Raw genomic sequence first — 20,870 nt, forward strand, 5'->3', positions numbered from 1 at the left:
GTGTATAAAGTCAACTGAAGCTATTAACACCCGAGCCAATTGATAACAACACTGTTGAATGATTGAAAAACAGTGAAATTGGTGGCTGACCTTATTAGAAAAACAAAATGACCTCAGCGTTTCTGCGGCAGGGAGGGAAAGAAAACAGAACAAGGGAAAGAGAGCAAGTGTGTGTGCAGGAGTTTGGGGAGGAGAGAGAGAGAGAGAGAGAGAGAGAGAGAGAGTGAGTTGTGACGGGACGGGACGGGACGGTCTTAATCCAACTTGACTTGGGACCGGAGCTTCATCCCCGTCGTTGCGGCGATGTGGTGGTCAGCGGTCGGTGAACCAACGGACACATAACGGCCGGTTCAGACCGTGACATTAAGAGAGTCAAGATGACGATACCGAAAGAAATCCCCGAAAAGTGGTTCCCCATCGTCCTGCCGCTGCAGCGGAAGAAACAACAAGGACTTGGAGCCAAATCGAAAAAGAAGCGGACAGGTACTTTCTGTGACCATGTAGGCTGCGGTTGGACTCATCACTGCCAACTGAGCTTCTCACTGTCTCAATGTCGTCATTATTTTTTTTTTTTTCTGGTCTGTTTCAGCACCATTAGAAGGTTGTTGACTGTAAAAAATCATTGGCAACCCTGTTCTGTAAATAAACACCATTCCCCATCCTCATCCCATCTGGGTCAAAGTCTCATCGCTGCTCCCTCATCTCACTCACTCATTGTTTTTACAGTATCACTTACAATGTAAATAAAGTGTGTGTGTGTGTGTGTGTGTGTGTGTGTGTGTGTGTGTGTGTGTTACATCTCATCATCGCTGCATATCTTATTGGTCCTCACTGACCTTTGTGCACCGTTTGTGTCCACTTGCTCTGTAATTACTGAGCTTTCTCATACTCGACATTATCATCAGACATGCAGCATCTGACATCAGTATAGCCTATATCTAATAATAGGGAAATTATTATAACTGTGATTCTTTTATGATCATAGTTTTAATCCCAGGATCTGTCAGGGTGTATTCGGTTCTTGTTGACGCTAGCTCCATCCACATTTAGCCTCTGTTCAGCAGCAATTCTGCACTTGTGAGCTTTCACTGTCAACCACAATGTCTTGGCGCAGTTTCATCTCTGCTCTTTCCGGTTTCAGTCATCTAGGAACCATAAATAAGGAGATAACTTGTGTAATGTGACTCAAAGGCATCGCTCCCATATTGAAGCTTTCCCCCTCAGAGTTAGTGCTGATTGTAAATCCATATTTGCACGAGTTGTGTATGTGTAGACAGGCTTGGGTTTATCTGAATGGAGTTTCCTGCATGTGTAAATGAGCGGGTGATGTCCTTGTCACAGCGGCCTGAGACGCTGATCAATCTTACAGGCGCCAGCCACCACTGTCACTGCACTGCATCGTCTGTATCCTTATTCCTTACCTGCTATCACAAATCAGTCTGGATGTGCACCTTCACTTGACCTCCAGCCTATCAGTCTGTCACTGTGTCATTCCTATCCCTTTCCAACAAATTAGATCACTCTGACTGTGTGTGTGTGTGTGTGTGCGTGCGTGTACGCGCATGACTGCAGACGATTTTGATGTCCCATTTTCCTCTAATTAAATTAACGGCTGTGAGCGATCACTTCTCCACAGCCACAGAGCCAGATCCTGAATTAGGATTAGTCATGACAAGGACAATGCCATTTCCCACAACATAGACTCACTGTATGTTTTTCAGTCATTACCACTGTCATTTCCAATCTGCATGCAGTGTGTTGTGAGTGCGCTGCCACTGTGGAGCCACAGGGCGAGTCAGAGAGCTGCGGCACGTGCCCTCACATGTCTGGCAATAGGGGAAAATAAGGGGAAGAGTGTTAAAGAGACAGGGGATGGAAGTAAGAAAAAGAAAGAAAAGAAAGAGCATGACTAGATTAGGCTAAATCACTGCCCACAAACTGTCCATAAGACGGCATGACATTAAGTATTTTTGTTTAAATCAATATTTTAACATATATTGTTCAGTTTTTAATATTGATGTATAATCCTTTTTGTGTAACAGTTGTTTATGTACACCTGATACTTATGAAGAATTCCTGCAGCTGGAACTTTCTCAGTAATGGAGCTTTATGGATTTGTGTTATCTTGCTGTGCAGCTCTGCCCTGCTTCAAGGCGGGCAATGCCCTTGAGGCCGTCAGAGATGCAGCTTTATAAACACTTAATGGGCCAGGCAGTCAGCTAAAGATGCCTCACGTATTTGGGCAGGGTTGGTATTGGCTCGGACAGGAGCAGAGCGGGACCGATAGCGTCAGGTTTTGGCATCAGATGCATGTGGTTGGCAAGCCTGTGCCTCTGTGCTCGCCTGGCACAGGGATCTTGCCCCTCTTCATTGAGGGTTAATGCAGCCTTGGCGCTGCCAGCCTGACAGTGGGCACAGATCTCTCTAGTGGACACTTGCCCCAGAAAACAACATAACGACCTTCAAGTGGACTGGAGAATTGCCAGAGGGAAAAGAAAAGAGGAGGGAGAATTGGAAGAGTTTCAACAAAAGAGGGAATTTGAAGAATCTGTAGATACAGAAGCAGACAAATCTGATATTGTTATACAAGCCAACCCAAAGCAGAGTTTAGAGAGGAGGACATATCACATACTGTCAGCCTTGGTCAACTTTGACATGTGCTTGAAGCCACAGGCCCTCTCACTGGATTCATAACATCCTATAGATTTAAAGCCCAGAGCTAGATTCTTATATGGTGAACTATTGTATGCACCCAAAGTCTGACAGCTCTAACATGCCTTCAGCCCTCTAGCCCGCTATTCTACCGTACCCTAAGGACATATATGTATGATATTATGGGAGTAGACTCATGATGCCCTAAACCCTCAGACTTGCTCTGGTCAACACACTTCACTTCACGTGCTCTGAACCCCGCTGTCCCCCAGCTACAGTCTCTAACATACTTACAGATGAGAGAATTTACCAGCAACATATTGAATGCTTTTCCTTTTTTTTACTGTTGCATACTTCTTACTGTTTGCTTATGATGTTAGTGATACATACATGGTCTGTATTAGCATCTGCTAAATGCTTAAAATGTAAAATGTAGGGAAGGATGGGGGGGATTATTTGTTTATATCACAAATTCTAACTTGCCTAAATCTATCATGACAACAACTCAGCGTCTCTGTAGCCGATTAAAGCTCATCTGCAGTATCAAATCTGTTTAATATCTTAAGAACAAAGGGGAACTGTCATGGTATCTCTTTGAGTAGCGTGTGTTTACTTGGTTAGGCCGAACACAGCAGAGGAAAAGATGTAAGTTGTATGCTGTACGAGGTTCGCAATGGTGTCTCTCTGGAGGCTGAGATCAGAAACACAGGAAACCACAGTGTCTGAGTGTGTGTGTCTATGTGTGTGTTTGTGTGTGTGTGTGCGTGTGTGTGTTTATGTGTGATTATGCTATACATGGGGTAATGGTTTCTGTTGCGTGATGTCCTTTCCCCTGGCACCCCATTGCCTCTCTAACAATCAAAGAACCATTATGTTGAGGACTTTTTGTGGTTTCAGATCCATCCGTGTGCATTTCATACAGCATGACGGAATCAGCACATGCTTCGGCCTTCGATTCTCTGTGTGTGTGTGTGTGTGTGTGTGCGTGTGTGTGCATGTGAGCACTGTGCAGTCCTGTGCAAAGCGGGGCAGTCATTTCATGTAAAAAGCTATCTCATCAATATTAGAGGAGAGCGGCCAGAGGCTGGTGGAGGAGGAGGGGAACTCCCAAACAACTTTGCATCAGCACAAACAGAAAGTCCTAAAAACAGCAAGAGGCTGAACAGCAGGAACAAGAGGAAAGACAGAAAGCAATTTCATTCTCTGCCCCAGTTTCATAGGTTGTGGATGCAGTGCACAGCAGCACTCTTGTCAGGTGCCAATCAAGCAATGGGCTTTACTGTGTTCTTATACTTCTGTATAGATGATTCTAATGTCTATTAAAACCTCTTCCATCCTGCCAGTCCCGTCGGTGGGACATAATTACGAACGCATGTTTCGCAGCCAAACTTGCACTTATTTTACATTGTGGTCAACATCCCAAGGTTTACAAAGATCCCAAATATGTCATGCTGAATTACAGAAAAATGTGTATAAAATGATGCACAATCTAGATTTTTTCCATTTAATGTCATGGTGCAGCCATAAAAAATGGTGTTATGGGTTTGAATATTTCACTCTATATAAGCATGCTAAGCGTGGAATGAGCAAATACAGAATATGCATGTGACATTGTAGTGCAGTATGGAAAAAAATATTTTTTCTAAATTGAAGCTATGGGGAAATTTAAGGGGAAATTCAGGGTGCAAGAGTTTTTTAAAACATGAAATAGGTCTGAAATGTATTTTCACTGTGTGGTGCAATGCCTTTATCTGTGAATAGCTTTTATGAGGCCTGATACCTCTTTTGGTTCATATAACCTGTTGACACTTCACACACACACACACACACACACACACACACACACACATACTCATCAGTGATTAAATGTTGCATAGCTGGCCCAGATTGCATGTCCGGTCATTAGTAGACAGAGGCACCGGCGAATTACTGATCAGAGGTAATTGGTCTGCATAGTGGCTGTGTGTCCCTGTGTCTCTGTTGATACACTCAAACAAACTCCAGCAGACTTTCCAACTTCATTGATTTATAAATAAATTCCCATAGTGCATCATCCTTTTCACTTCTGTCTTTTCCCCTCATTCATTCTCTCTCTGCAGGTCTCCTGGGCTCCAGAGGAGATATTGATGATATTGATATTTTTTCAGGAATTACTGATTGCCCTTTTATGCGACTATGACAAATTTAGATGCATGTTTTTTTCTTGTTTTGATATCATCGTTGGTGACTCATTTTGTGCCTTGTGTTTCTGCAGAGGAGGAGAGAAGGGTCAGAGCCAATGACAGAGAGTACAACGAGAAGTTTCAGTACGCGGTAAGAAAGAAACCGGCTGACAATGTTTCCCCCTTGTTCCAAAATAGTACTGTTGTTTAAAATGAGGAAATATTTTAGGTCTTTGAAACACTGAAACAGAAATAGAGTAGTGATTTAGACAATTTTATCTTTTTTTTTCTCTCCCTTCCTTCTCATCCAGAGTAACTGCATCATGACATCCAAGTACAACATCATCACCTTTCTGCCCGTCAACCTGTTTGAGCAGTTCCAGGAAGTGGCCAACACCTACTTCCTTTTCCTGCTCATACTGCAGGTGAGCAGAGGAAGAGTAGGGGGATGAAAAAGAGGGATGTAAGCATGGCAGAGAGAGTGAGAGAGTCTGTTTGTGTGTGTGTGTGTGTGTGTGTGTTTGTGTGTGTGTGTATGGGGGGCGGGGGTATCAGTTTACATCACTGAAGGACACAGATGCATGAGAAAGTCAGTTTGTCTTTGTCTGTAAATGAAATTATATTCATAAATAATAAACTTACAGGAAGGCATAAAAACAATAAAAGTAATATTTCCTGCTTGAAAATTTCACATAAGCGGCATTCAAAGTTGGATGATGAAGTCGGAAAGTCAGAGAAAATTTTGATACGCTTTCTGTCCTCCTCTCAAAGAACTGGTCACGTGAAAACCTTGTAACTTGAATTTTGTTGACTTTTATGTTTTAACTTCAGTTGAAGGATTACATGCTCCTGTATGGGTTGAGGAAATTCTCCAACCCTTGGTGCTGAATGAAACCCTCTCAAACCCCACTCGATAAACTCAAAGTTGCATGGTGGTCTGGCTAAAAACAAGGCTGTTTTTCTTAGTTCCTGAAAAGTTGACATGTTGGAGATAGAAGGTTTTCACCTGACAAAGCGACAAAAAGCTTTTTAAAAGTAAGAAGCAACCAAATAAACATAATTTTGTCTTTTTGTTCACGGTTTGATTTTGGGGTCCTTCTTAGTTTCCCCATAGGGAACTAAGGGCCAGACCTAGTTGTCTCTGTATTATATACTCTACATTCCCATGTGTCTCCAGATGAACCCTCTCTCTCTCTCTCTCTCTCTCTCTCTCTCTCTCTCTCTCTGTCTAGTTGATACCTCAGATCTCATCCCTCTCCTGGTTCACTACCATAGTGCCTTTAGCTCTGGTGCTGAGCATCACTGCAGTGAAGGATGCCACAGACGACTATGTGAGCACGTTTTCACACACACCACACGTACACACAGTCTCACACATTACAGGATATGATTACAGTGAAATATAACGACTCCTGATTATGGCTAACAAACACCACTTTCAATTTAGCACACAAACAAGTGGCTTCTGTTTTATACAGTATAAGCTTGATACAAGTCTTGAAAAGCTCATGCTGATCTCTGTGTCTTGCAGTTTCGTCACAAGAGCGACAACCAAGTGAACAACCGTCAGTCTCAGGTCCTCATCCGCGGCTCGTGAGTCTGCAGCATTATTACATCATTACAACTGAGCACTTATCAGTACTTTTTGTTTAACTGAGTCTGATTATACAATCCATGATCCAAGTTTTATTAGTTTTTATATCAGCATCTCAGTGTTTTCCTATACAAGGTCATGTTTATCTCTCTGCCTCGCTCTCTCTATCTCTCTATCGCTCATCTCTTTGCTGTCTCAGTCTTCAGAATGAAAAGTGGATGAACGTTCGAGTGGGTGATATTATTAAACTGGAGAACAACCAGTTTGTGGCAGTAAGTGTTTATCCAATACAGTAATGTGCTGCATCCACACGCTCGCGCGCACACACACACACACACACACACACACACCAAGTGATTTAATAGTCCTCTTATCTGTAGTAAGTTCCCTTGTATACCAGTGCATTTGGGTGTAATTTAATGCTTTCATGTCCAGCAGGGCCACTTTTAATTAAGATTGGTTTATCCTACTCTAGCAACCTAGCAATGTATCGACTCTGGCGCAGGACTTAGCCTGTACTGAGATACACTGACTGCATGCAGACTGCTAATCATTTCACTTTTAGATATGCATGCGATCATGACCTTGTCCAGTGCTGCGGACCTAATGCTGTAATGCTAAGTAGATTTCGGTATGTCATCAGTGCCTTTTTAGAGAATACAAACTATACCGCTGCAGTATAATTACCAACTTGTTTGCAGATGCTAACCATTACTGTGCCATCAGTGCCTTGTTAGCTGATGCTAATGCTGTTACTGTGCCATCAGGGCTGCGCAATGGATGCTAACCTCAGCTATCGTCTTTATGCGCAGGCTGACCTCCTCCTGTTGTCCAGCAGCGAACCTCACGGGCTCTGTTACATCGAGACAGCTGAGCTGGACGGGTCAGAAAACACACCACACCTCACCATTGACTTACAGTACCACACGATCTGCAGAAGCAACAGGACACTGCATCTAAATAGCGTGTGTGTGCTGTATTGTCTTGCAGAGAGACCAATATGAAGGTGCGGCAGTCTGTCTCAGTGACATCAGAGCTGGGAGACCCGAACAACTTGGCCACGTTTGACGGTGAGAGTGGAGAACCGAAGCCTCTTCCTGCTCTCCTCTTCTCTCTTTTTTTTTTGTTCCTCCTATACATCAGCAGGTCAGCAGGTTCGGCCTGTGCCTGAGCGTTCAACACACACAATATATATAATACCCACCATCACACCCTTGCACTCGCACATGAATATTTGCACGAATATACACACAACACACACACACAACACAAACACACACACGCACACACAATTTCTGCCCTCCCTTGTCAGCATTTACCATCTACAGCCTATCACCACCCGCCCACCGACACACACACACACAGTGCAACAGTCTCCCGTCAGCACCGAACGCCCACACACACTCCTCACCTGCTCAGGAAAATGCATTACTGCAGCAAATCAGCCCACACTTTGCCTCATATCAAGTTCCAAAAGGTGTGTGTTTCAGCATCTGTGTGTGTGTGTGTGTGTGTGTGTGTGTGTGTGTGTTACAACAGGATGATGTCATAGGGATGGCTAATTCAACACAATATTATACCCCTAGGAAGTATATACACCTATTATTGTAACTGCATTTGGCTGACATCTATGATATAGAATCTAATTTAGATTTGTGTATGCGTGTTTGTGTGTATGTGTGTGTGTGTGTGTGTGTATGTGTGTTTGTGTGTGTGTCCATCCTTCTGTTTGTAGGTGAGGTAGTGTGTGAGCCTCCCAACAACAAGCTGGATCGTTTCTGTGGGACTCTGTACTGGAGAGACAGTAAATACGGCCTGACCAACCAGAACATGCTGCTGCGAGGCTGTGTCCTACGCAACACCGAAGCCTGCTACGGCCTGGTCATTTTTGCAGGTCAGTGTATCTGTGTATTTATGTGTGTGTGTGTGTGTGTGTGAACGTGTGTGCCCTACATTACTTTGCGAATCCCAACTTTCCCTGTGTTTCTGTGCCAGGCCCAGATACCAAGCTGATGCAGAACAGCGGTCGCACCAAGTTTAAACGTACGAGCATCGACCGCCTGATGAACACCCTGGTCCTCTGGGTAGGACACCCCAAACCTCTCACTTTCATGACTCACGACTATTTCAGGACATGATCTCAATGATTTGTGGTTTGAATCTAGTTTCACATCCAAAGCTCTCCCGTAATAATGTATTCGATCCTAATTGATCATTGGTCTCGAGGTCCAAATGTAATATCTCTGAACGAAACATGAACCAGCTTTAAGTGTGCATCTCCAATAGAAATCATTTAAATGCCTACTCTTGCTTACATGTACTCTATCCTCAGTGTGTGTGTATGTGTATCCATCTGTCCAGATCTTTGGCTTCCTGGTGTGTATGGGTGTGATCCTGGCGGTGGGTAACGCAGTGTGGGAGAGAGAGGTGGGCTCCCTGTTCCAGAGCTACCTGCCCTGGGACCCTCCCGTCGACAACTTCTTGTTCTCCGCCTTCCTCTCCTTCTGGTCCTACGTCATCATCCTCAACACCGTGGTGCCTATCTCTCTATATGTCAGGTAGGGAGAAGCCTAGGACTGCCTGCACATCAGCCAAAGACAAATACGAAACATGAACAATGAAGGGAAGGGATGATGATGAAATATTTTGTCAATATATACCGATACCTCAGCAGACAGAGTTGTTTACAACCGACTCGCTGCCTTGTTTCCAAAGCACTACATTATAAAAAGATTAATTTCCTACTCTCTTCGCCTCTTTATCTAGACCTCTCCTTTAAATTGAATTAGTCTGTTTGACATTTTGTTTTGTTTGCACATGTTCTCCGCAGAGCTCCCCCAACAGGTAAGAAAGAGAGCTGCAGATGTGTCCCGGAATCGTAAACTATTTCCCCTGCACCACAGTTCCAAGATGCCGCTTTAGTCCCTGCACCCCTCAGCTAGCCCACTAGTGCCCTCTACTTTCACTACTCTAACACTATGACTATAACGCGGGTGTGTGTGACTAATCGCTCTGTGTGCCACTGACTCATATACAGTAGGCTGAGCTTAGTACTACTAACAGAAGAGAACATTGTTGTCTCTCGACTCGGTTTTCATGTGCTGCCATTTGGGGGTGTCGATGCCTCTTTAGTGGCAATCCACTCTATGTTAGATTACTTTGAGATTAGTCTGCACCCACTCAGCACTCACCTCTATTTGTCTCTCCCTCCCTGTCTCCCTGTCTCCCTCTCTGGTCCGTCTCTGTATCAGTGTGGAGGTGATCAGGCTGGGTCACAGCTACTTCATTAACTGGGACAGGCAGATGTTCTGCTCACAGTGCAACACAGCAGCTGAAGCCCGGACCACCACTCTCAACGAGGAGCTGGGACAGGTGGGCGTGCACACATGGGCAGCAAATCCACAGTGTGTGTGTGTGTGTGTGTGTGTATGAGAGAGAGTGTGTGGGAGTACATGTCAGTGTGTGTATGCATGTGTCAGGAGTATTATGCTTTGGGATTTTTCATGAGTTTCCATTTTTACATAGTTTTTGAATTTTACTGAATATATTAGACAAGATAGTTCTAGTTTAGTTTTACTTTTTGTTTACTATAATAACTTTAGACTTAGTGTTATAATTTCAAATTGTTCCTCCAGGTGGAATATATCTTTAGTGACAAGACTGGAACTCTCACTCAAAACATCATGAGCTTCAACAAATGCTCCATCAATGGGCAGGCTTATGGTATGTACAGGCACACACACACTTGCACCGAGTTGTATGCTCACACACACACACACAATAAATTCTGACTGTAAGCCTCTGTTTGTGTCAGGTGAGGGAACGGACCCTTTGGGACCTCAGCCAAAGGTAAGCAGCCTAAAGAAGCAGTTCTTTACTCAAATACACACACACACACACACACACACACACACACTCACAACTAGTTCATGACATACTATTAGAGCCCCTGTCCCTCTGTTCATCTCCAGAGATTGGACTTCACCCCCTTCAACCCCCTGGCGGACCCAGACTTCTGTTTCTATGATGACACCCTGCTGGAGTCGGTGAAAGTGGGAGACACTCACACTCACGAGTTCTTCCGCCTGCTCTCCCTCTGCCACACCGTCATGAGCGAGGAGAAGAGCGAGGGTGAGCGGGACGAGGGGAGACAGGGATCTGGGAAGGCTGAACGGCAGTAAACATTCACATCAATCCACCTTTTCACTCATTTATTCGATTATTTGTCCACACAGGAGAGTTGGTGTACAAGGCTCAGTCTCCAGATGAGGGCGCTCTAGTGACAGCAGCCCGCAACTTTGGATTTGTGTTTCGCTCCCGGACCCCCGGGACGGTCACCATCACAGAGCTGGGACGACCCGTCACCTACACACTGCTGGCCATCCTGGACTTCAACAACATACGCAAGAGGATGTCTGTTATAGGTGTGCATGCTCACCACCCCCCTACACCCCAACACACACACGCACTCACACTTTGTAAGTAACTAAAACTGAATTTATATAGTACTTTTTTAAACGCTCCATTACAAAGTGCTTCACTGTGGAAGAATATTAGGGCCATTGTAGGTGATTTTTTTTTTACCGCAGCCGGGGAGAGGGGGGTAATATTCTGAGAAAAAAACAAAAAATTCTCACATATTTCTGACTTTAATCTCAGAAATTTTTTGTTTTTTCTTGCAAATTTTTTTAGGGTTTTTTTCTTGCAAAGTTGTATCTCAGAATATTACCTGCCCCCTGGCTGTAGTAGTAGTAGCAGTAGGCTACTAACAGGAAAGCCCCCATGTTTGTTTCTCACATAATTTTTCAACTTGCAGAAGTTTTTTCTCAGGCTACTTTGACTTCTTTTGGACTCTGCTGGTCCACATTTGGGTGGCTGTGAATACAACAAGGAGACAACAAGCCAGTGGAGCATTGCAGTGGAGTCATCTGTCACATCAGGGGTTTCTGTGTTTGCATCACAGCAACTTATTTAAATCATGAGTCGCACTCCCGCAAACTGACAGGGAATGGGCTATTAGTCATGTTTACATTTTATCCCCCAGTGAGAGTTCACTGTGTGTTCCTGTGATTTGTCTTCTTGTTGAGAACTGGAAAACTGCCCAGAAATAACTGATCATTAATCATTCGTGCCCTAGCAACAACTTTGGGTTAGCAACAGAGCAGCGAGACCATGAGGCAGTGACAAGGACTTAAAGCACAGAGCGCACATTCATACATCACTGCCAAATGATATTCAGCAGGAGACTGTCTATGATATGTGACCCACTATATGCAAGAATGTCTAGCTTAAATGACATTTAGTGAAGCGGCAGTGAAACAGGAGTTGTGTTTATTAACGTCTGGTGTAGGTAATGTAACAGTTGAATGGATTACATAGAGTATTTTGTCTTCATTACACTCTGTGAATTGCATATTTATTTTCAGTGCGTAACCCAGAGGGCAGGATCCGTCTGTACTGTAAAGGAGCCGACACTCTGCTGTTTGAGAGGCTCCACCCCTGCAACCAGGAACTGATGAACATTACCTCAGACCACCTCAATGTGAGTAAGCCCACAAGCACATACTGTACATCCAGCGCTCACACACTGGGAGATGGGTCAGGGTGTGCATGGAGCGCCACTGCCATCTAGTGCTCAACAGGCAGCTGAAAAGTACAGATATTTTGGGTTTAACATAAGATAACATCAGCCTTTGTGTAGTGGCAGCTGAGTACCATATACTGTATATTACCTATGCGAACAGACATTTTTTGGCTTCAATTGGGATCCAACCCCTCACCATGGCAATGTTAGTACACTGCAAAAAATGACAAGCTGTTCAGTGATTTTAACTTGTTTCCAGACCTATCAAGCTTATTTTGTGATATTTTTAGTCAAATGATCTCACTGTACTGGCACATAATCATGCTGGTTTCAATACATTTCACTTGATACATGCCAAAATGACTTATTTCAAGAAATCATCATAAAACAATGAAGAACATCTTGAAACAATTTTATTTTTACCAAGTAAATGTCCTGAAACAAGGTACATGAAAAAAAGTCAAATTTGTTGAAACTGCTAAAATTATCTGCCAGTGCAGTAAGAAGAAAAAATCCTAAAATAAGCTTGATAAGATAAAATAACTTAACAAGTTTGTCAGTTTTTGCAGTGTAGCATGCTGTACCATTGAGCTACATAGGACTACTTCAGTTTCTCATTTTCACATTTTCTCATGTGTATATCATTTCACAACTCACAACCATGTGTGCATGTCTGTGTGTATGTGTTTTCCTGTAGGAGTATGCAGCGGACGGGCTGCGGACCCTGGCTCTGGCCTACAGAGACCTGTCAGAGGAGCAGTGGGAGGCCTGGTCAGAGAGCCACCGCTGCGCTGACAAAGCCACAGACTGCAGGGAGGACCGGCTAGCTGCCGCTTATGAGCAGATAGAACAAGACATGATGGTCAGTGACTTGGTCTGAGAGTGTGTGTGTGTGTGTGTGTGTGTGTGTGTGTGTGTGTGTGAGACCTTTTATCTATCACGCGTACTGCCAATCTGAATGTCACTTTCTTTTGGTGAAGCAGTCAGATGTTTCAGTGCCTTCCCTAAACTAAATAAAAATAGCATCATAAAATAGGGAACACTTGCTAGGGGGGGTCAGTTCCTCTCTTTTAGCTAAGTAACATTACCAGGCCTTACCAGTGCAGGACATAAAGTATGTAATTAGGACACATATTTAATTAATGGGTGATTTAACAAGAAGGATGTATTTGTGTGTGTGTGTGTGTGTGTGTGTGTCTGTCTGTCTGTCTGTAGCTCCTGGGCGCCACAGCTATAGAAGACAAGCTGCAGGAAGGCGTCCCAGAGACCATCGCTGTTCTCTCCCTGGCCAACATCAAGATCTGGGTTCTCACTGGAGACAAGCAGGGTGAGACACACTTCTGTGAACGATCACACAAATACCACGAGCACAAGCCACTAGAAGTGAAGAGTTTCATTCCAAACTGCTATATATCCATTTCAGGAAAAAACTAATTACCTCATTCAACATATCTAATATATAGAGGATCCAGGCTGTAAAAGTGTTGTTATTTTAGTCAATCAAGGACTTAATTTGCCTACTATCCTACACTGGGTATCCATGCCAGCACCATCATTTGTTTTTAATTTGTCATGAATCAGTCATTTTGTAAGAGAAGGTGTCACTTTGTCTCTCTTTGGGATGAAGCTCTTCAACTTGGTGCATCTAAGCTATTTTAGGCAGCTATTCTCTTTGTCGTACATCTCCACGATGTTCAGCTGAGACACACTCAAATAACCCACACCCTCCCTCCCTCCCTCTCTCTCTCTCACAGAGACTGCAGTCAATATAGGTTACTCCTGTAAGATGCTGACAGATGATATGACTGAGGTGTTTATCATCAGCGGACACACTGTCCAGAGTGTACGGCAGGAGCTCAGGTCTGTCTGGCTGGCTTTCTGCATCTATATCTTCTCTCTGCTCATGCAGTGTCACTAGGATATTGCCATCAGTTTTCTGATTCCCTGCCTGGCTGAATACTTATCTGCCTGCGCACCTGCAAGTGTCCATATTTATTAAAATGACTGAAAAATAGAACACACACATCCATCTTTGATTCAGCCCACAAGTTTGACAAACAGATCAACTTAGTAGTGAAATTTCCCAGCTTAGGACTATCTCCAAAGAAAGTCATCTGTGCCTTTTGATCATTCCTGATATTCCTGACATTGTACCTGCCCACTCTAATTCTGTCGTTTACTGCTTTATTTTTTCCATTGTGCTACCTTCCTAATTATATTACATTCTTTGCTATGTTTGCTCAGCTGTTTCTGTCTGTTTTGCTTATCGGCCAGCTTCCACTTTCATCCCCCATGTTTTCTCCTCGGCCGTATTGTGTTTCAGTGCCGCACACCGCCTTTGTGGCACAGAGAAGTGCTGTTGATGTCTATTAATGTCAGCTTGTTTGCCTTCCTCTCCAGGAGGGCGAGGGAACGGATGATTGAGCTTTCGCGAGCCAGAGACGGAGGGAAGGAGGAGGGGATGGAGGGATGGGGGGAGGCCTGTTTCATGGGGAACGGATTCGGGGGAGGACAGGTGGGAGCCGGTGGGGGAGGAGGAGGGAAACAGCTGCAGTGCCCTCCTCCTCCCCCGGGGCCCCCTCCCCCTCCTCAGCCCCCCTCCACCCTCATGGACAACATCTCTGGAGAGTTTGCCCTCGTCATCAACGGTCACAGTCTGGTAAGACTAACAGCCCCACACCCCACCCCACCCAAATACATACACACACATACACAAACACACACAGAGGCCATAGGGAATTACAATCAACTGTCAGTAGCGTGTAAGTGAGTTTCCACAAATGTGTTATCTGAATCAGGAAACCATAACTTCTCCCCTAAAACTGCAGCTCTCCCCCCTGAACTCTTCCCTCCCTGCAGGCCCATGCACTGGAGGCAGACATGGAGGGAGAGTTTGTGTTGACGGCCTCTGCCTGCAAAGCGGTGATCTGCTGCAGAGTCACCCCGCTCCAGAAGGCTCTGGTGGTGGAGCTCATCAAGAAACACAAGAAGGCCGTCACTCTGGCCATAGGAGACGGAGCTAACGACGTTAGCATGATCAAGAGTGAGTAGGCCCGGGGAGGAAGGATCAATAAATGGAGGAAGGCAGGGAGCAGAGGAGGAGGTGTAACTGGATTATTGTTGGAAAGGAGACGACAGAGAAGAAGGAGGGTTTGTTTAGCCACGAGCGCTTAGCCAACGCTGTTTACCATTAGGCAATGGAAATTCTCCACAGCAGCATTTGTTTTTCTACGTTGTGTTGTTTGTGTTGAAGAAGGATATGTGGAAATGTATGTTGCAGTGTGTGTGATGTCTTCATCAGTTGGGGAATTGGTTTCTTGTCTGACCCTATGTCCTGTTTTTCTATGTGCAAGTGTGCGTGCGTGTGTGTCTGTGTTTGTGTGCGAGTTGCGTGAGTGAGTGTTTGTGTGTAGGTGCACAGTATGTGTGTGTTTGTGTGTGTATGTGTACATGTATGTGTACGTGTGGGTTGTTCATATAAATGTACATATTGCATTTTGACAAACCCAAGTGTCATCGAATTTTCTCAACCCATAGAAGACCGTGTAATCCTTCAGTTGAAGTGAAACCATAAATATCACCAAAACTGGAATTAGAAGGTTTCCACATGACAACAGTGATATCACGCACAAAGCAGAAGTAAATGCAACAGTGATTGAAGGGTTTCACATCCTGTGATTTATATATAGTCTCAAAATTAGAATATGTTTATCTCCAAGGCGATTTTTTTTTACCTCAGTTAAAATCCTTCCTCTTCTCCTATTCTTTCTTTTCTTCATAACAGTATGGGGATAAATAAAACTCCATATCAAAAAAATCTGTGTCTGCCTCCCCTCTCCACCCCTGCAGGTGCTCATATCGGAGTTGGTATCTCAGGTCAGGAGGGGATCCAGGCTGTACTGGCCAGTGACTACTCCTTCTCCCAGTTCCGCTTCCTGCAGCGCCTCCTGCTGGTCCACGGCCGCTGGTCCTACCTGCGCATGTGCCGCTTCCTCTGCTACTTCTTCTACAAGAACTTTGCCTTCACCATGGTGCACTTCTGGTTCGGCTTCTTCTGCGGCTTCTCTGCCCAGGTCAGAGAGCAGAGGTCATGGGGTCAACCTAATGGTGGGGTCAGCATTAGGAATCAGGGGTTAGGGAAATTACAATCCTAATTTTCACTGTGTGTGTGTGTGTGTGTGTGTGTGTGTGTGTGTGTGTGTGTCTTCTCTCTCTTCTAGACGGTGTATGATCAGTACTTCATCACGCTCTACAACATTGTCTACACCTCCCTCCCTGTGCTGGCCATGGGGATATTTGACCAGGTTCGTTCAAATGAATACTAAGTATAGAACATACATGTACACAAATTAAGACCACATATCCTTTCCATGAGATAGACCAGGCAGGTGAAATCTATCATCCCTTTTTTATTACTGCAGGATGTTCCTGAGCAAAGGAGTCTGGAGTATCCGAAGCTGTATGAGCCTGGCCAGCTCAACCTGCTCTTCAACAAGAGAGAGTTCTTCATCTGCATCGCCCAGGGCATCTACACCTCGGTGGTGCTGTTCTTCGTTCCCTACGCCGTCCTGTCCAGCGCCACTCAGGGCACTGGAGAGCCCCTCGCCGACTACCAGACCTTTGCTGTCACCACGGCAACAGCCCTGGTCATCGTAGTCAGTGTACAGGTGAGAGGGGTCAGAGAGGTGTTTCCTTTCCTCACAGCTGGCAACTGCTGTACTTCAGTAGTGACTGTTTCACCGTAGTTCATTGGCACCTCTGTCTTTCCGTGTGTGTGTGTGTGTGTGTGTGTGTGTGTGTGTGTGTGTGTGTAGATTGCTCTTGACACAGGCTTCTGGACAGTTATCAACCATGTGTTTGTGTGGGGCTCCCTGGGCTCCTACTTCACCATCATGTTCGCCTTGCACAGTCAGACTCTCTTCAGGATCTTTCCCAATCAGTTCCACTTTGTAGGTCGGTCACCTGCTCTCTTTTTATGTCTCTCTCACACACACACACACACACACACATTCCTAAATATATACATACACACATATAAATACATAGCTAAAGAGCTAAAAGCACTTATTCCACTAATGGGATCATCCACATGTAAATACTTGTGTGTGTATACGGTATCTGTGAGACGCATTATATTTCAAAACTGTTTTTGTACGTCTGTGTGTTTGTGCGTGCAGGTAGTGCCCAGAGCACGTTATTGCAACCGGTTGTGTGGTTAACTATTGCATTGGCAACAGTGATATGCATAGTTCCAGTTCTGGCATTCCGCTTCCTCAAGCTGGACCTCAAACCGCAGCTCTCCGACACGGTGAGAAAACACACACAAACACACACTTGCAACACCGATGTGTCCATCTGCTTCATTGTGACGTGTGTGTTGTCTCGTTTCTAACTAGCCTAAAGTCAGCTCATGAACTCAGGCAATGATTAACTGCACTGATTAGTGTGAGTGTGTGATCATGTGTATATGTGTTTGCATGTGTATTCACACGCATGAATGTGTGTATGTGTGTGTGTGTGTGTGTGTGTGTGTGTGTGTGTGTGTGTGTGTGTGTGTGTTTGTGTGTGTTTGTGCTGGTGTGTGCTTCCCATCACTGACATCATGCTCTCTCTTTGTACCCGTAAATATTGACTCAATCAGTGTATCCTAATGACCTTGAGTTCCCGTTAGTAAACATGTAGCAAATCCATGTTTGGTCTTGTCAGTCACTTATTGTGGGGTCTAAACTAGCTGGTCAGCTAACCAAAGCCATTGTCAGGGTGAGGGGAAATAATTCATCTAGGGAAGGTTTGATTTGTTTGTATTTTTTCACCAGCTATAATGACTGTGTTCTGTTGTGGGCTTGGGTGGGAATTTTGAATTTTTGAGTTGAGGAGTTTTGAGTTTTACTGAGCTTGAGCAACAGTTAGGAAAGAGGATTAAAGTCAGTTTGATCAACCAATGGAGTGCACAATTCAACATGCGCAGGATCTCGAATGACCACCTGATTTAGTTCAACCTGAAAGTGATGATGAACCAACATAACATTGAATTCAGTCATTATGTTGTTACATTCTGCTGTCACTCTTCATTTTCATCCTCCATCCCCCCCCCCCCCCCCCCTCCAGGTGCGCTACACCCAGCTGGTGCGGCAGAAGAAGCGAAAGCCGGTAGGTCGCAGCGTGGGAGGCGTGCGGGGCGGCGTGGGCAGCGTGTCAGAGGGCCGTCTGGGCGCTCGCGGAGGCTCCAGGAGGTCAGGCTACGCCTTCGCCCACCAGGAGGGCTTTGGAGAGCTGATCACCTCAGGGAAGAACATGAGGCTCTCCTCTCTGGCCCTGGCCACCTTCGCCTCCAGACACAGCTCCAGCTGGATCGACACGCTCCGCAAGAAGAAACACACACACACTCACACTCCGCCCAGCGCCTCGGGGGAGTGCAGCCCAGCGCCCAGTTACGTCTCTGGGTCGGTTCCGCCGCTGTCGAACTCGTCCTCCGTTCTGGGCGGGTCGCAGGATACACCCATGGAGGAGGGAACGCACACGCCGCCGGCCCAGAACGCACAGGCCGATCCCGTTCCCGCTCCCGTTCCGTCTACACACACCCCACCAGCTTCAGCACCAGCTTCAGAACCGGCCTCGTCCCAACCTCCAGCGCAGGTCCCCAGTGTTGCTGTTCTCACCCCCACATCAGTGAAGTGTCCTGGGGGAGACTCGCCTGGAGGTTGGACGCTCAGCCTGGGGACTGTGCAGGTGAGCTGTTGTCCTTTCTCATTCATGTATCCACATCAAAAACAAAACACCCCCAGTAAAATCACACTGACAATCTTATGTTCCACCTACACCACTTCAAACCCTTTTGAAAGCATACTAATGGCAAGTCTTCCTCTGTCCAATAGGAGGCTCTGTTTGGGTGGAAGGGCATTGCTGCTCGCACCAGTGGATCCAGCAGCCCAGGCCCACCCTCTGTTGCCAAGGAAACCAGACACACTGAGTGAGACATATAGATGGAGGAATACATTGCCCCGCTACTGTCCACCAGATCGTATGGAATAGCTCAGTATTGAGCTTTGAATGTTTGGAATGACACCCCCGCTGTTGGGAAGCAAAGTATTTGGCAGATGTTCGCACACACATACACACACATACACATACAGGGTGTGATGTGTGCAGCTGCATCAATTCTTGCTTTTGCAGAGAGACATTGAGACATTGAGAGTACATGGACTCAAGCACTTGTGGTAATTAGAAGAAAAAAGGAACAAGCTACCCACAATCCACTTCTCTCCATTTCCCAACTGATACAACTCTGACATGAACTCTGCCCACTATAAATTATGGTTGAGATTTAATGAATTAATTGAATGATGAACAGTTCTTAGATTGTAGAGTGTTTATGAACGACTGATCATGTGATTTACGTAACTGACGAATAGTGGCAGATGCAGCAGCAGTTGCCATCGAGAACGTACTGAATCATCCAAGAAAGATTTCCTCTCAACCGTAACTGTGCTAAACGTGTCTCAAATAACAAAGATTAGCCTCACTCATGGCCAAACACACACAATCACATATAGCATATCTCAAAATCAACAATGAGTTGAATGAATGAGTAGGATTACAAGACTTTCAGCCAATGATTGGCAGGCATTATTAGCCATAAAAGTGTTTTCTGTTAAAATAATATTCTCAAGTCTCTGTGTTCACTATAGTTCTCAGTGAGAACGGTATTTTCATTTACAGAACGCAGCAAGACTATTGTACTTTTTCTCTCATTGCTCCTTTTTCCTACTTCTCTTATGGCTCCTCCTATTGTTCTCTTTTCTTTCTTTGCATCATATTGGTGTGTATTAAGATGGCCAAATTAAGTTGCACTTTCAGGGAGGCTCTCAACTCTTCCTCCTTTTTGCAAGTTAGGCCTTTTGTGGTCTGAGAAAAGGCCAAATCATATAAATGTACCTCTGATGTAATGTCATAAATCCACAATCTGGAAAACTGAATGAAAGGTCAAGGACTAAGAAATCAAACAAATGAATTACCACTGGCTTACTTTAGGTTGGATTTGGGGGCAATGGAGAGAAAACTTGTGGTAATGGAATAATAATTTTGGACATAATCTGAAAGGCTTGTGTTTGTGAAATGCTCTGTCATCATCTTACAATGTGTGGGAACAGTTACGCTGATTCATATACACTTGAATGAAGTGTTTTTTAAGTTTTATTTGTCCATGAATGAAGGGAAGAGTTTGAGGATGTTCATGCCTTAACAAAGCCAAAATACTGGTCCTCCAAACTCCCTGCAGTATCTGTTTCATCATGTAGCTCTGCTGTACCAGAAGAGTATAGATTACCAAGTGTGTTGCAAGTGCTCCTGTTAAATACTGACTCCAGATCAGGGGTAAGATAATCATCAAGCAGGAGAAGCAGAAGGAGAATGATGCAAACCTGTTCGTAGACCTGTGCCTATAAGGACGTCTCTTACAGTCGCAAAGCAGCTGTCCGGACGAAATGAACCAGAGTGTTGGTATGGTGTGTGAAAATAAGAGAAAACCTGTTGGAAATGAATGTTGAGTGTTTGGCCCTGTGGATTGTTAAAGCAGGGGTCAGCTGTTAGGTGGCATTATGGAGCTGTTGAATAGTGATCAATAAACACGTCCTCTCACTTTTACAGGAGGGGAACATACTATGTGTCCATGCAGATGTGATTTCTAGCAACTGACAGCCTTACAGTAACTAAGGGGTTTAGGTTAGTCAAAGCGATAATGTGCTGTAAAAAACGATACCATTAAAAATAATCATTTAGGAAACCGCTGCAGCCCTGTGAAATCTGTGTATGTTATATATGAAGTTTATGTCGTATTTCTCTGTGAACCTAAAGAGGAAGTGCTGGGGTATGAAAAGAG

General features: G+C 44.8%; 1 protein-coding gene across 1 annotated transcript; it reads left to right on the plus strand.

Annotated features, from left to right (window-relative positions):
- Positions 1 to 337: 337 nt before the first annotated feature.
- atp8b2 (ATPase phospholipid transporting 8B2) lies at positions 338 to 20,650 on the plus strand. The gene is made up of 29 exons (XM_071911188.2): positions 338 to 483; positions 4,907 to 4,965; positions 5,126 to 5,239; positions 6,047 to 6,145; positions 6,346 to 6,407; positions 6,608 to 6,680; positions 7,221 to 7,291; positions 7,399 to 7,478; positions 8,144 to 8,302; positions 8,404 to 8,492; positions 8,770 to 8,966; positions 9,660 to 9,780; positions 10,044 to 10,131; positions 10,223 to 10,257; positions 10,380 to 10,539; positions 10,644 to 10,832; positions 11,835 to 11,950; positions 12,690 to 12,854; positions 13,208 to 13,319; positions 13,747 to 13,852; positions 14,393 to 14,651; positions 14,852 to 15,035; positions 15,842 to 16,065; positions 16,213 to 16,296; positions 16,414 to 16,659; positions 16,807 to 16,945; positions 17,170 to 17,300; positions 18,101 to 18,721; positions 18,868 to 20,650. Exons 1-29 carry the CDS (start codon positions 378 to 380, stop codon positions 18,964 to 18,966), a joined length of 4,188 nt encoding a protein of 1,395 aa, XP_071767289.2. The 5' UTR covers positions 338 to 377; the 3' UTR covers positions 18,967 to 20,650.
- The last annotated feature ends 220 nt before the right edge of the window (positions 20,651 to 20,870 follow it).

The sequence above is a fragment of the Centroberyx gerrardi genome, chromosome 12 (assembly GCF_048128805.1).
Source record: "Centroberyx gerrardi isolate f3 chromosome 12, fCenGer3.hap1.cur.20231027, whole genome shotgun sequence".
Taxonomy (NCBI): Eukaryota; Metazoa; Chordata; class Actinopteri; order Beryciformes; family Berycidae; genus Centroberyx; species Centroberyx gerrardi.